The sequence below is a fragment of the Rhinatrema bivittatum genome, chromosome 8, assembly GCF_901001135.1.
Source record: "Rhinatrema bivittatum chromosome 8, aRhiBiv1.1, whole genome shotgun sequence".
Taxonomy (NCBI): domain Eukaryota; kingdom Metazoa; phylum Chordata; class Amphibia; order Gymnophiona; family Rhinatrematidae; genus Rhinatrema; species Rhinatrema bivittatum.
This window is the reverse complement of record NC_042622.1, coordinates 135,413,968-135,429,541: the sequence shown is the minus strand read 5'-3', so window position 1 is coordinate 135,429,541 and position 15,574 is coordinate 135,413,968. Positions and strand designations below refer to the sequence as shown.

Here is a 15,574-nt window from a genome sequence, read left to right as displayed (position 1 = left end):
ATATTGTTAAGAAGCATTAAGGACCCTTAAAGTTTCATTAGCGCAATAAGGTAATTTTCTAATTTAATAAGGAAATTTACAGATTTTCTCTTTATATTATGTCTCAATCCGGTTGGATGTCACCTACCTCAATCTTACATTTATCTAGAAAAACTCTTAAATGTGCTGGTTTATAATAAACATACTTATTGTTCTTATACATAAATGTGCATTTACATGGATACTTAATAACTGCCTGGATCCCTAGTGCCTTAGCTTCTGACAACATCTCTACAAATTTTTTCCTTCTGGTTTGAGTATCCTTTGTGAGATCAGGGTAGATCCATATTTTTTGACCAAAGAATTTTTTATCACGATTTTGAAGAAATATTCTCAAAATCATGTCCCTATCCCTTTCATTCACAAAGGATATTAACAATGTCCCTCTAAATTCAATTTGCTCCTCAGAAGGTGCTTCAAGAAAGGCTGTCAATTCTGTTTCTAAGTTAACATCTGATATCCTGGATTCATTTCTAACTCCTATATTAGGTACAAAGTAGATTTTTGAGATATCTGGTATTTTATCTTGTGTTATTAATAAGACATTCATCAAGTATTTTTTAAATTATTCTTTAGGCGAGATCAATTTCACACTTGGGAAATTTAGTATTCTCAAGTTTAGATATCTCATCTTATTTTCAATTTTTTCATAATTTCTTTTCATTAACTCATCTGATTTAATCAGATTAACTTGAACTTCTTTCATAGATGATAATTGTACAGAAATCTCATTAATCTTAAGTTCATGTGTATTTACCACAGGTTCCATTACATTCACTTTATTTTGGGATGCATTTATAGATTTAGTTAATGATGATATTGAATTATCTAAAGTCATTAGGGCTTTCCATATAGAATCCAACGTAATCACCTCTGGTTGTACTATTTTCTGAATATTGAGGTTTAGTAACATCTCTCCTTCCTGGCATACCTCTGAAATCTTTTGGATTTCTGTAGCCAGGTTCTCTTCACATTGTTCTGATGTTATATTTACCCCTATAGGTCCACCTTCCAATTCCTCCTCTGAGATCATGGGCTTACATGCTACTAGCTGTTTCCCATGATCTGAATTTGAAAAGTGTCCCGGGGTTGGATGTGAGGGGGTTTGAGGTGCTCCGGGGCTTAAGGAAGTTTGAATGTCCAAGAAGGTAAGGTTTTACTCTAAACCTATACCCTCAACGGACTTTGCACCCGGTGTTGAGACTGCTACTGGTGTGAAAAAGCCTTCTATTGCTTGCTGCATAAGGGTCGGTTGCGCTGGTACAGAGGGGTCCATGCGCAAGCGCCCCTTGCGTTTAGTATGTGGCATAATAAAGTAGACAAATATAAAAGTTCCTACCACACCAGATTTCCTTTTCACGAATTCCTTGGTCTTCTAGGAGGGTTGGGAGAGTCCAAAAACAAGTATAATGAGGTATTATTTCTGCTCCATCTCCAGCCGTCGAAAGCAAGTCGAAAATAAGTCGCGCGCCAAAGTCGCGCGCCCCTTTGATGGCACGCGGCTTAGACGACACGCTGGCGGCAGCAGCAACTTTGTAGCGGAAGACTGGTCGCGGCAAAGTGACGTCAGATAGGCGGAGGAGGGTTTCGCAGGGCCGGGAACCTCACCCCACTTCAGGCAGGTCTTTACTCCTCTCCTTCCTTAATTTTAGTGCCGCGGCAGCGGCGACTTTGTAGCGGAAGACTGGTCGCGGCAAAGTGACGTCAGATAGGCAGAGGAGAGTTTTGCAGGGCCGGGAACCTCACCCCACTTCAGGCAGGTCTTTACTCCTCTTCTTCCTCAATTTTAGTGCCGCGGCAGCGGCGACTTTGTAGCGGAAGACTGGTCGCGGCAAAGTGACGTCAGATAGGCGGAGGAGGGTTTCGCAGGGCCGGGAATCTCACCTCACTTCAGGCAGGTCTTTACTCCTCTCCTTCCTCAATTTTAGTGCCAGAAGTGCAGGCAAGGAAGTGAAGGCAAGGAAGTGCAGGCAGGGACTTCCTTATATCGTTCGATCAATCAGGGCGCGCCGCAGAGCTAGGACCCGCCCTTGGCCCTACAAGAGGCTGGGCGGTCCACACACGCACGTAGGGGCGTGGCCAATGCCACTGGAGATGCCAAATTCCAGGGTGAGGCCTGGTGCGCAGTGGAAGGCCCGGCAACCGCCGCCGCAGGACACCGATGCTTGGAGGAGCTCACGGCTGCTGCTGGGGAGGCCGACCCGTGACCTGCAGAGGAGCTAGCGAGGTGAACAGGCCCATGCGTGGGCCGGATACTGATGGGGCGCGCAACAGTACCCCCCCTTCTAAGCCTCCCTCTACGCGGTCGTGGCTTTTCAGGAAAGGTCCTATGAAAAGTTCTGAGGAGATCTTTGTTGAGAATGTTGAGGGAGGATTCTCATGAGTTCTCCTCGGCCCTATAACCCTCCCAGGCTAAGAGGTATCCCCATCTACCTCAACGCCGATGGACGTCAAGGACCTCTCTTACCTGGAGAGACGAGTCTGGTTCGGCAGAGATCCATGAAGGTGAAGGATCTCTACGAGAGGGCCAGGAGAGAACCAAAGGCTTCAACATAGAGACATGGAATGTGTTGTGGATACCCATGGCATGAGGCAGCTGAAGCTGATAAGACACTGCTCCCACTCTTTGAAGCACTGGAAATGGACCGATGTACTTGGGAGCCAGGCAGTGAGAAGGAAGTCTCAACCTTATGTGTCGGGTGCTTAACCACATCTTCTGACCAGGATGGAAGAGTGGAGCGGGACAGCTATGGGCATCAGAAGTATGTTTGGAGCACTCAGCGGGCTGGGTAAGGCATTCTTTGACTTGATTCCACCACCTGGCGAATGGTGTGGGCCATGAATTACGCAGCTGGAGAAGGAACAGTCAGAGGAACTGGAAGTGGTAGCCGAGGTTGTTGTCCAAATACCACGGAGAATGGAGATACATCTGTGGCAGCATCGACGTGGGTATTATGCGACAACTCAGCCCAAGGTAGCAAATCAGACCAGTTGTCCTGCTGGTCATTCACGTAGGAACGAAGGAATGTTTTCAAGGTCCAGTTGGTCCTTTCAGCTTGACCATTGGCCTGTGGGTGATAGGCCGACGTGAAATTCAAGGCGATGTTAAACTTTTTGCATAGGGAGCACCAGTACCTGGTGGCAAACTGTGGTCCTTGGTCGGATATAATTTCCTTTGGGAGTCCATGAAGATGGAAAATGTGCTTTAGGAACAACTTGGCTAGTTCTGGGGACGATGGGAGGCCCGGCAAAGGAATAAAGTGACCCATTTTCGGAAAACGGTCGATGATAAGAACATAAGAACATAAGAAAATGCCATACTGGGTCAGACCAAGATTACGGTATTGTTTTGGGACAGAGGCAGATCTGTGATGAAGTCCATTGAGATGCTGGACCATGGCTCGGTAGGTGCTGGAAGCGGTTGGAGTAGGCCCCAAGGCCGTCCGGTAGGTGGCTTCTGTTGGGCGCAGACGGGACATGAATCTACATAGTTACGAGAGTCTTGCATCATGTTGGGCCACCAGTAATATCTTCGCAGCATCTCTAGGGTCCTGGTACGACCCGGGTGTCCTGCCAACTTGGAATTGAGGGCCCATTTCAGAACTCGTTCACGTAATCTACGTGGAACAATGGTTTTCCCCACTGGAACTGTAGTGGTCACAGCAAGGGATATGCAGGCAGGATCTATGATGTGTCTGGGAACATCAGGAACATCCTCTGGTTCAAAGGATCTTGATAGTGCATCAGCACAGAAGTTCTTGGAAGCTGGGCGATAATATAGAATGAAATTGAACCGTTCAAAGAAGAGCACCCATCGGGCTTGTATAGGATTCAAGAGTTGAGCTTCTTTAAGGTGCTCAAGATTCTTATGGTCAGTGAAAATGGTAAATTTATGTTGCGCCACTTCCAGCCAGGGGCGCCACTCTTGGAGCGCCAACTTGACGGCAAGAAGTTCTCGGTCACCAACAGTGTAGTGCTGCTCTGTAGGAGAGAATTTGTGTGAGTAAAATGAACAAGGTATCAATTTACCCTTTGGAGAAAACTGACTTAAGACGGGTCCTGCTCCAATTGCAGAGGCGTCGACTTTGATGACAAATGGACATCTTGGGTCTGGATGCTGTAGACAAGGACCAGTACAGAAAGATTCTTTTAGCATCTGAAAGGCGACTTGTGCTTTGGGAGTCCACACATGAGTGTTAGCCCCTTTCTTGGTCATGGCGGTAAGCGGAGCAGCTAGGGTAGAATAATTGGCAATGAAAGACTTCAAAGGGGTGTGGGATAAACACTGTGGATCCATAAAGTCTAGAGGATGTGAATGAAGAGTGGGTGGCTCGCAGGAATGACGGCTACTACCTGGAGATAATACCCTTATTCAATAAACATACACACGGTTAATGAGACTCCAACATTGCTCTAAGCTTCAACGGCAAGAGGAAATGTGGAAAAAAGGATTTGTATTCACAAAAAAGCGGGGAGTAGCTTGCTTTATGGCGGTTACTACCCCAAACCAAATAAGCCTGATACTTCACTTTCAATGGATAACAAGCATAGCTCTCTGCTTCAACGGCAGGGGAGAAAGACTGATACTTCATGCATATCCAGCGTAGCTCTCTGCTTCAACGGCAGGGGAGAAAGACTGATACTTCACAGTAGTGAGCTGGAAGTACCCAGCTGGGCTGTAGTCCCTCAGATACTGGAACAGTGATCCTGGATAACTGAGCTGTACAGAAACTGAATATAGTGAGTAGGCAGCGTATGCAGAGTTCAGGAACAGAACCTTGATGGTAACACTCACACAATCGTGTCTTAGAAGCAGCCCAGGAACTGGAATGAAGTAGGCCCTTGAGGAGCGAGTACCTGGTTCTAGGGAATGCTCTGAGAGAGCGATGGTAACTCATTGGTGTTGTAGGCAGTGATGACTTCCTGGCAGAAGTGGTATTCAGTAGCAAGTCCGGGAACGAGGACCCTCGAGGAGCAAGTACCGATTCCACACAGCGATCTGAAAAGCAAAGAGAAAGCGAGGCCCCCGAGGAGTGGGAACCCCTGGTAAGTCCAAGGAGGCAGAGTAGCAAGGTATGTGGAGAGCGAATCCCATCCGCCGATACCTGGAGGAAACCCCCTTGCTAACTCGATTCATTAGCGATTTCAGAGACCTTAAATATCCGGAGAGGATGATGTCACCTTAGGGGGATGCCCCTGAGGTTCGTGCCACTGCTGGTACTTGAGTCGGGGCCGCACTGTGCGCGCGCCCTTAGGCTGCTGGGAAACATGGCAGTGTGCAGCGTCCAGCCGGTCCAGGGACGCCGGAGGGAATGGCAAGATGACGCCATGGCAGCCAAACTTCCAACAGGCAAAGAGGGAGTCGCCAAAGAGGTAAGGTGAGCATAGTGGAGACATCGGGCAGCAACGGTCGCAACAGCACTGATTGAGGAAGCCACAACAGGAACGTGGGTCCCCATTGTATCGCAGAGGTGCAGGGAGCACCAACGATGCTTTGGGTAGCATATGAGGCCGATAGGCCCACAGGATTGGCCAGAGCTGTATCTCACAGCTGGGAATGGAGCACTTCCACCGAAGAGGCTAGCAGGCTCGTGCGCGGGCAGGATGCGGACGGGGCACGCAACAGTTTGCAGTTATTGAGATATGTGTGTGTGTGTGTGTGTGTGTAAGAGGAGAATTGAGTGAGTGTGCATGTGCGTGAGAATCTGGGGAATGAATGAGAGGAATAAGAATGAGTGTGGTTGTATATGTATGAGTATGAAAGAGTATGAGAGTTAATAAGGAAGTATGTTAGTGTGTATATATGTGAGAGAGTTTGTGCATGCTGCTCTAATGTTGCTTCTAAGGATGAGTTTCTGTGAGCATAAAACTGATAGGCTTTTTGCATCAAAGAAAGTAGCACTCACAGGGTAATGAAACCAAAATTTTTGCTCACGAGCAAAATTTTTGCACACAGCAACCCAATCCGTAGAGGGAACATTGCTAGCAGCTAAGATTTAATGCTAAAAAATGCAGAGTAATTCTTTTAGGATGCAAAATCCCAAGGGAAAGGAAAAGTGGTGGAAGTGAAATTCTCCTAAGCACAAAGAAACAGCGGGATCTGGGGGTAATTGTATCTGATGATCTTAAGGTAGCCAAACAGATAGATAAAGTGATTATAAAAGCCAGAAAAATGCTTGGATGCATAGGGAGAAGAATGGTCAGCAGAAAAAGGGAAGTAATATTGCCACTTTATAGGTGCCTGGTTAGTCCTCATTTGGAATACTGTGTACAATCCTGGAGACTGCAACTTCAATAGGATATGAACAGGAGGGAGTACTAAAATGGTTAGTGGTCTTCATTCAAAAGCATATAGGGATAGACAAAGATAGCGGAGATATGATAGAGACATTCAAATATCTTAAAAGTTTCCATGCACAGGAGGTGAGCCTTTTTCAATGGAAATGAGGCTCTAGAATGAGGGTTCATGAGATGAGGTTGAAAGGGGGTAGCCTCAGAAGTTATCTTAGGAAATATTTCTTTACAGAGAGGGTGGTAGATGGCTTCTCCGTGGAAGTGTAGAACAGCCTCCCCGTGGAAGTGATGGAGAAAAAAACATCTGAATTCATGAAAGCATGGGATAAATACAGGGAATCTCTAAGGAAGTGAAGAGAATTATAATGTTAAATTTATTGTATGGATGGTCTTTTTCTGCCTCATATTTCTATGTTTCTAAAAATAATAATAATTTAAAAAAAAAGAAAAAGAAAACTTGTTGGGCAGACTGGATGACCATTTTGGTCTTTATCTGCAGTTATTCACTGGGCTGTTACTAATCCACAGGGGCCCGCTTGGAAAACATGACAGCAGGACTTGTGGTGCTCACTTCTCAAGAATAAATACTAGAAAATCCAGGTACACACTGCTTTGTACATTTCAGCCTGCTTCACTGAAGAATTTCTACTGTTGGGTTGAGGTTCAGAACATAACAGTAAATCTTTCCAGGAACACAATAATTGATTTCCATGATAAAGAGATCACTTTATGCACACAGGGAAATGTGCTCTTTAGGTATGCGGGAACCACTGCTCTCCATCCTCTTAACCACTGGTCACATTAATAGGGGATGTGTGTCAACACCCCACTGCTGCTCATACACAAATATCCAAAATGTCCATACTCAATGTTCTGCAGCCAAAGACTATTTACATAATGTACAAGGGAAAGCACTGGGTTACAAGTCTCTACCCAGAATTAATTCGCTTTCACCTTCTGACCTCCCATGAAACATCAATCTGTACACAGATCTGTTCAAAATGTCTGCAGAAAGACCATTAGGAATTTTAGGCTGCTTTTCCTTCTGCACATTACCAAGGACTGCTTTCAGCTCCCACCTTACCTGGAGCAGCAAGGAACAAGCTGCCAGTGATAGACGGTGTCTGTGCAAGGCAGACAGTGCCTTATACAATATTACATGTCAATAACAATCGAACCAGTCCCTTCTAGAAATCAAGGCTGCTGAGAAAGCGACCCTGGGATGTATCTGGAACCCTGACACGAATATCAATGCACAGAACAGATACCTCTCTGAACTCGGGGACAGAAAGATCAATTTCCAGAGATAACAGTCATCCACAAACAAGGGAAGTGGGTATAATAAAAGCAACGTGCATGGGCCAAGTGAGGCAACCTACAAGCCGAAATCTGGGATCGGGGACTGTCCTTTAGATAAGCGGACAGGTTGGCTAGCAGCTGGGTGGGATGGGGAATAGGGGGATCTGCTTTCAGCCCCAGCAAGGATGAGCAGGCTGAGTGCAGAATGCTTTATTCTGAGGCCTGGAGTCCTGTTGCACTCTGGCTCATATACAACAGGCAGCCGGGGCTCACTGGCTCTATCACTGTTATTCACCAAGGAGGAGGAGAAAACTTAACTCTTAAAGCTTCATACGAGTCCAAATGATTGAAACTACTGAAAGCCACAGAGCCAATAGCAAGAAACAGGAACCAGCGAGAGGTCTCGAAAACTGGCAGATCAAACAGCAGAGGAATGTGCCGCTGCCAGCCCGCAAACCCACTACCACTTGGCACTGGTTCTTACTTAACAACACGAAGCTAAAACAAGCGGAAGAGGGGAAGGGGTATTTTGTGGCTACTTACAGGGCTTCTCCTCTTAAGGGTGACATTCTTCCACAGCAGGAGGTGCAGCTGGTGCAGGAATCCCATGGCTGCTGCTGCTGCTGATGAAGATGAGCTCAATCTGCACCAGGAAAGGAGGAGCAGTGGACGGATGGAGCCTCGGAAAGCCGCAGATCTCAAAGCTCAAGCCTGCCAAGCTATCCCTGGCACGGCCCGAGCCACAGCCGGAGCCCGACAGTGTCCATGCCCACATCGGAAAGATCGTGCACTGCCCCGGCGGCTCTGCTCGAGTCCTGAAGCCCGCACCACTAAACGCGTCTGAAAGCGGCTCAGCCCCCTTGTACCGCCTCCTCTTAAAGCAACAGGAACCCCACGAGCGGCTGTCTGCCGGTGCAGCAGCAGCAAACGCCGGGGACAGGGACCGGACAAAGCCTTCCGAACCCAGTAGCGCAATCCTCTGAAAGTTGGAGGAGGGGGAGGCGGATTAGACCGGCTTTGGCCAAGCCCAGGGAGCTGTTTCTGCAGTCTTTCTACTTAAAGAAGAGTTAATCGCCCTTCATACATAATGCATGCCTATTGTTTATTATTTATCGGAGCGCCAGGGGGAGCTCGCCCCTCCCCCTCCCCCGGTGTAGCTGGACCACGGATTATAGAGGGAGAATCACTCGGTGCTTGCTCACCTTGACATTCACTGTGCCCCCTCTAGGCCCCCCCAAATACAAAAACCTCTGGAGCCTCCGATTGAATGGCATCAGTGTACGCAGTGCTGCACGTGTGTTGGGAGAGGCCACAGCGAGAAAGCCGAACACATAAACAATATTGAAGGGGGTAACTGAGTTCAGTGAATACACCAAAATTCTTGAGGTATTTTTTAATGTTTCTTGAGGCGCTGGGAGGGGAAGGGAAGATTTTGCCTCGAGGTGTGGCAGCTCAGTTCCCAGTCCTTTCTCTCTTGTTGATCCGGCCTCCCAAATCGTCACTTCTTTCCCGTCTCCCACTGCTCCATCGCCCCATCCTCGGGGACATTTATATACAAGTAAGAAAAGAAGAGATGGACTGACAAAGAAAATGCATTTGATGCGGAGGAGAATCTTTTGATTTACGAAAGTTGTTTAAAGCTGCACGTTGGTAATGTAAACCTCTCCCCTGTGCAGGAGGAGGCCACAAAAATAATTACACCTCTGAGCAGTGTGTTTAGGGACATGTAATGCCCTCACACAACTAAAGGGTCTTCCAGAGAAGGGGAGGAGAGGCTGGAACAGAGAACAGAGCACATTATGTAGCTACAGCAAGTATGAAAAATAAGGATACAAAAATGTTTTTCCCCTGCATACCTGGGAACGTTTGATATCCAGGTCTCCTGAGATTGTTTTGAATTAGCACACAGGCTTTCAATCACACACATACATGCTGTCTTTTTCTCTCACACACAGACTCTCATTAACATGCTTACAAACATGCTCTTTCTCTTTCTCTCATTTACACACAGGCTCACATGCTCCCTCACCTAAACCAGCTCTCAATCACACACAGACACACATGGTCTCTCTTTCTCTCACTTTCACAAAGGCTCTCAATCAAATACTCAGATGCTGCCTCACCTAAACCAGCTTTCAGTCAGACACAGACACACATGCTCTCTCTCTTACTTATACACACAGGCTCTTAATCATACATGCACATGATCTCTCTCACACACAAAGGATCTCAATCCTATACATATACTTTTTCACACAAACAGATTTTCAATCACAAACTTACACATACACGGGTAGATTTTAAAAAATTGCTCGTTCGCGTACTTTTGTTTGCGCACCAGGCGCAAACAAAAGTACGCTGGATTTTATAAGATACGCGCGTAGCCGCGCGTATCTTATAAAATCCAGGATCAGCGCGCGCAAGGCTGCCGATTTTGGGCAGCCTGCGTGCGCCGAGCCGCACAGCCTGCCTCCGTTCCCTCCCTAACCCACCCCCCCGGCCCTATCTAAAACCCCCCCTACCTTTATCCATGGATTTACGCCTGCCGGAGGCCGCGCCCCCGGAACGCCCCTGGGCCCGCGCCACGCCCTCGGACCTGCCCCCAAAAGCCGCGCCACGCCCCCCAAACGCGGTGTCACTCGGCGACGCCCCCGACACGCCCCCGACATGCCCCTTTTCAGAAACCCCGAGACTTACGCGAGTCCCGGGGCTCTGCGCGTGCCGGCGGCCTATGTAAAATAGGCGCGCCGGCGCGGGATGGCCCTGCTCGCGTAAATCCGGCCGGATTTACGCAAGCAGGGGGTTTAAAATCCGCCCCACAGGTTCCCAATCATAAACTTACATTCATGCTCTCTCTCTCTCACAGGCAGGCTCTCAATCACAGACATACTCTCACATATACAGGCTCTCAATCACACACATACGTACTATCTCACTTACATACATACACACACAGGATCCCAAACACACATGCTTGCTTGCTCATTCACTCGCTCTCCCTCCCTCCCTGGAACTAGCAGCAGCCTCCTCCCAACCCTAACCTCCTTCGTTTTCAGCCCTGGCGGAGCAAGGAGTCCCATTGGCCGCGGGGGTTGACCTTCTTCATTTTTCTGCATGCCACGCTGCTCATTCCTCAGGCCGCGCCTCTCTTCTGTTCTTCGTGCCGATGCTGACCACATTAGCATGGTCTCTTCTTCCCGTGCACGCACTCGCTACTCACCCCTTCCTCTTCCGGGACGCGGGGGGGACGGGGGACGGGAAGAAGAGAGCACGCCGGTGCCGCTGACTCCACCTGTTCTGCTGCGTTCTGCCCGGGCTGACAGCATTTTAAGCCCGGGCAGAGGAGGACCGGGGAGCAGCTGGGGAACCGGGAAGTGTGGTGACATATCTGAGTGTTCTTGGCGATACACTGGTGTGTCGTGACACACCGGTTGAGAACACTGCTCTAGAGCAAACATACTCACTATTCAATACCAACCATAAATAATCTATGCAACACCAAGCATACACTTATCTAAAAACAATTTCAAGATTGACAGGAGTCGAGTCTCTGCATATTACCCCCTTCTTCTCTCCGTGCAGACCGCGTCCGTGTAGCTGCACAGAGAGAAGAAGGGGGGTAATATGAAGAGACTCGACTCCTGTGTTCATAACTTGATAAATGGATGCAAAGAAACTGCATGAAATGTATGAGGGTAAACGGTGGAACATCAATGTGGGGCGACTTTGAATTTCCAAATTTGACAAGGAGAGTACCAAGAGGGTTTGGCGATTATTCCTTAGAGATCTGAGGCTGTGGCTAAAGCGGTGATTAGAAGCAAGTGCTTTCAGTAAAGACGCACAATTACGAGAACGGATACAGAACTTGGTCATATACAACAAGAAACTGGAACCTTAAAGACGATTTCTGGACTTTCTACTACAGAGGCTGCGCTTCGTATAGTAAATCTGATTAGGATTAAATCCATGGTTTGATCATTATATATTCCTCTGATGAAGCCGCCAAGGCGAAACAAGTGTCTGGTTGGGATCAATGAGGTTCAAAGAAAGGATTGGGATTATTAAAAAGGGATTGTAGTACAAGGTTTATTGAATTAGATTATATGCAGGTTCTATGGTACAAGTAACAATGTTTTCAGTGATGCAAAATGAACACGATATAATATACATTGTCAATCTTGAAATTGTTTTTAGATAAGTGTATGCTTGGTGTTGCATAGATTATTTATGGTTGGTATTGAATAGTGAGTATGTATGTGAATGGGTATGTTTGAGAGTGAATGAAGGTTGATTCAAGCATTATATAGAAGTTAATGATGCATTTTGGTGAGATACAAATACACATGTCTATTGTTTATTTTATGTAAACCCTTATGTAAGAGAACTGTTCACGTTTTGATATTTTTCTATGAACTTAATAAAAAGATTAATTTGTTTATAATAATAGTGCTTGTATTTCACTCCAAAGGGAGTGTTTTTGATTCATGATATATATATATATAAATTCCCTCTCTACTCTGTATAAAATCCTGACAAATCTGAATTTCCCTGCAACTAAGTCAACCTGATACTTAATGTATGCATATCCTATTCTAAATACTGTTCTTCTAGCTATAAATGAGACAAAAGGTCAGAGAATTCTTGGAATTCACACTTTTTTCCCTCACTACAAAATAAAAAATCACTGCTTTCTCGGCACTGCTAGATAATTACCATTTTACAGACTATGGTTAGGAAGAAAACTCCTATCTGTCTGCAACTGCCCCCTCCATTGTGGTAGCAGCTATGTGGCTGGGGGAGGACCCTCACCTCATTGCTATATCCTTATGTCCTTTCCTCACTCTGCATGTCTGAAAGTTCACAAAAGACAACCTTTCTTTTATACCTAATTTTAAAAAAGTTCATTAGCAATCGATCCCTTGCTCCTCATTGGCTCTGGTCTGGGATTACACTCCAAGTTCTGATTCCACGAATTGCCATAGGTCCATTCAACTCAAAATTTTCCTTCTGCCAAAATATGCAGTTAACCTAAGCAATTCTATCCAGGTCCACTTGGTGTCACTGCAGTCCAAGGGATACCACCACTGGCTTCCAGGCTATGTCACCTCCCCCCCCATGTAGTGAAACCAGAGGGTAATTTAACATTTATATAGGTGGGAAGGACTTCTGTGGACTTCAAAGGAAAGCATTTGTATGGCTGCTTTCCGTCGGACCACCAAGGTACTGCTAAGTAATTCACATGTCACCATTTGTAGTCAGAGCAAGAACAATGTCTTAGCTTCTGGCTTGCAGTAATAAATTCCCTTGCAGCAGGTCACCACCGCGGATAGGCAGGTCTTCCCTATCACTGGGCGTTCCAAACACAGGTTTTCCCATTCCCTTAATCCAGGAAAGGCCCAAGTGTCCAGTAAGGCTTTTACCAAGAAAAGGTCAGAATCTCGCAAACAACCTGGAGGGGTATCCAAACCAGCTAGTGAATAGACTGGCAGGACCACCCTCCCAACCCTGGTCAGGATTCCTAGGCTGCATTAGTCTGTTCCCTCTGACTAGGCCTGAAACTACAACAAAAGGTAAATGCCTAACGCCTCCTAACTTTCCAAAAATCATACACAGCTGCCTCCAGACTATCAGGAGAGAGCTGTTATAAAGTCTTCTTTCTCTCTCTTTTAATCTCCTCAGGAACACAGTAACACAGTGTTATTGGTTCCTGTAACTGGTCCCCTCTGGTGTAGGCTGAATCTATACCATCAATCCCCTGGAGTCTGGTAGAGCTGGTTATCAGCACTTCTGCCTTTTCCAAAATTCTCCTACTTCCTCCTAAAGTCCCCTCCTGCAGACCCTTTTTCTTCAGGGAGCAGATCCGTGCTCCGCTGATGTCACTCAAGTAGTGTCACTTTTAAAACCTTCTTAGCTTCCCTGGCGCTGCCAATCTCAGCCTTCCCAATGACAGGGCAGAGATGTCAGCTGCTTCTATTTAATGTCATAAGTAGCTGTGCTGTCCCAAATAAGGTTCCTAGGGGCTGGACACCTCACTTTTTAGTGTCCCTTCGCTGGGCAACTCCAAAGACCACGAGGCTAGCCCTCCTGCTTTTAGGTCTTGCTTCAAGAGGTATTCAGTGCTGCAGGCAAAATCCCAGCATGGATACCTGCCTAAACTGGAGTCCTGGCTCAGGAGCTTTTCTGGCCTCATTAAAGCTTTTCAAAACCCTTTGCTTAGGTGATGAGGACTAGTACCGGCTACCCCAACACTCGATATTTCCCAGGTCTTCCATTTAGCCTCCAGTACAGTCTCCCATACATACACCTGAGGCTATCCCAGGAATCCTTGCTGCTGCCCCTGGTCTCCTCTGTGCTCTGATGCACCTCTGGTACTCTCAAGTTTGCTGAGGGTCCTGTCATTGCAGGGGAGGGCTTGCTGTGCTCTCTGCCGCTTGCGTCTTTTGCTTCCCCCCACCCCTTACTTTAATTTAATTTATTTTGCCTTTGTTTTCTTTTTATTTCTTTTATTTTACTTCCATTTTAAATTTTCTTTTCTCCATGGTGTCTATGACCTGGTCCCTTTAAGAGCGTGCTGGGTGATGACATCATCGCTGGGCCAACAGGCCCGACCGAGGCCTTCTCCATTGCGGCGGAAGTTTGCCAAAGGCTCCCCACCACTTCTCCTGCTACTTCCTTGTTAGCAGTGTAGAAAGGCACAGCAGGGCCTTTCTACACTGCCGCGGCTATTAGGTGCTGCAGCAACAGCGCTCATCTGGGGCTGCTCTCTCTCTCTCTCTTGCTGGCTCCACCCCCCCTTTTAGAGGGATCGCGAGAGATAGGCAAAGCCGCCCCACAGCTGCTGGGACTCTGCTCTTCTGTGCCACAGGAGGTGGGGAAGGCCTCCTTGTGGTTGTTACTGCTGCCTCCATCAGTCTGCTGGGCTATTACAGCCCCTACCCTGCCAGCCTGTGCCAGCCAATTAAGGGGGTATTTCCAGGGGGCATGGTTTACCCCCAAGGGTAAACTTTATTGTTTTTAATTTTTTATACTTGTCCACACTAATGGGGCAAGAGGTAGCAGGGAGCTGCAGGACAGAAGTAGAGTGAGAGATTGTGGAAATGGTAGCAGGAGGAGGGAGGTGGGGAGAGGAAGGCAGCAGCTGAGGAGCAAAGGAAGTCAAGAGATTGCCAGATAGCAGAGAGAGCAGGGGTGGGAAGAGAGATCATTCAGTAGAGTCAAAACCTCCAAAGGCATGAAGACCATGATCTGGAGCAGGATTGCCCACAGGATTTCCAGGGAGAGGGAGCAGCGAGCAGGTGATCCTCCAGCCAGCCTTGAAAACAAAATCACAAAGATAGCCAAGTACTAGAGGAAGACTGGAGGTTATACACTTTGTACAATTACCCTGACAACTGTGGAGCAGTGCCTGAGACTCTAAACAGGGGCTAGATGTCTTCAAGAGAATGGCGCCAGATCTGGACAGAAGTGGCAAGTAAGCCTTGAGGCGGTATGAGGAGAGGATACAGGAGGGTTGATGGCAAGTAATAAAGTATTCACCTTTCAGATTAGAAAAGTTAATATCTTATGTTATACATAAAGTCCAGTTCATTCGTAAGCTGTTCTGCTTCCTTTTACAGGACCCAGCACCCAGCAGGACACAGAAGAGACAGTGGAGCAGAAGGCGCACCCACATCAAGAAGAAAGGGCCCAGCCACAGCTACAGCCAGAGGAAGAAAACAGTGAAGATAGGTACCTGGCAGATCTATCATTTGTGAAGCAGATACCAGATCTTACGTGGGAGGAGAGCATGCTAACATTGCAGCCACCGCCACATGTGCAGGAGGAGGATAGCCAGGCTGCAGAAGGAGCAGAGGGGACAGCTGCACTAGCACACCTTTACAAACAGAGTCACCACCCATAATGTTACCAGCTCAGCCAGAACCACAGGCAGCCCCACAGCTGC

General features: G+C 47.2%; 1 protein-coding gene across 1 annotated transcript in view; it reads right to left on the bottom strand.

Moving 5' to 3' along the window:
• The window catches only part of ABCA2 (ATP binding cassette subfamily A member 2), a 382,666-nt gene extending 374,199 nt beyond the window's left edge, over nucleotides 1-8,467 (bottom strand). Inside the window, exon 1 of the mRNA XM_029612786.1 lies at nucleotides 8,176-8,467. Coding sequence (XP_029468646.1) covers nucleotides 8,176-8,241 — 66 coding nt within the window. The 5' untranslated portion in view covers nucleotides 8,242-8,467. The remainder of the gene's footprint in view (nucleotides 1-8,175) is intronic.
• Between the last annotated feature and the right edge of the window lie 7,107 nt (nucleotides 8,468-15,574).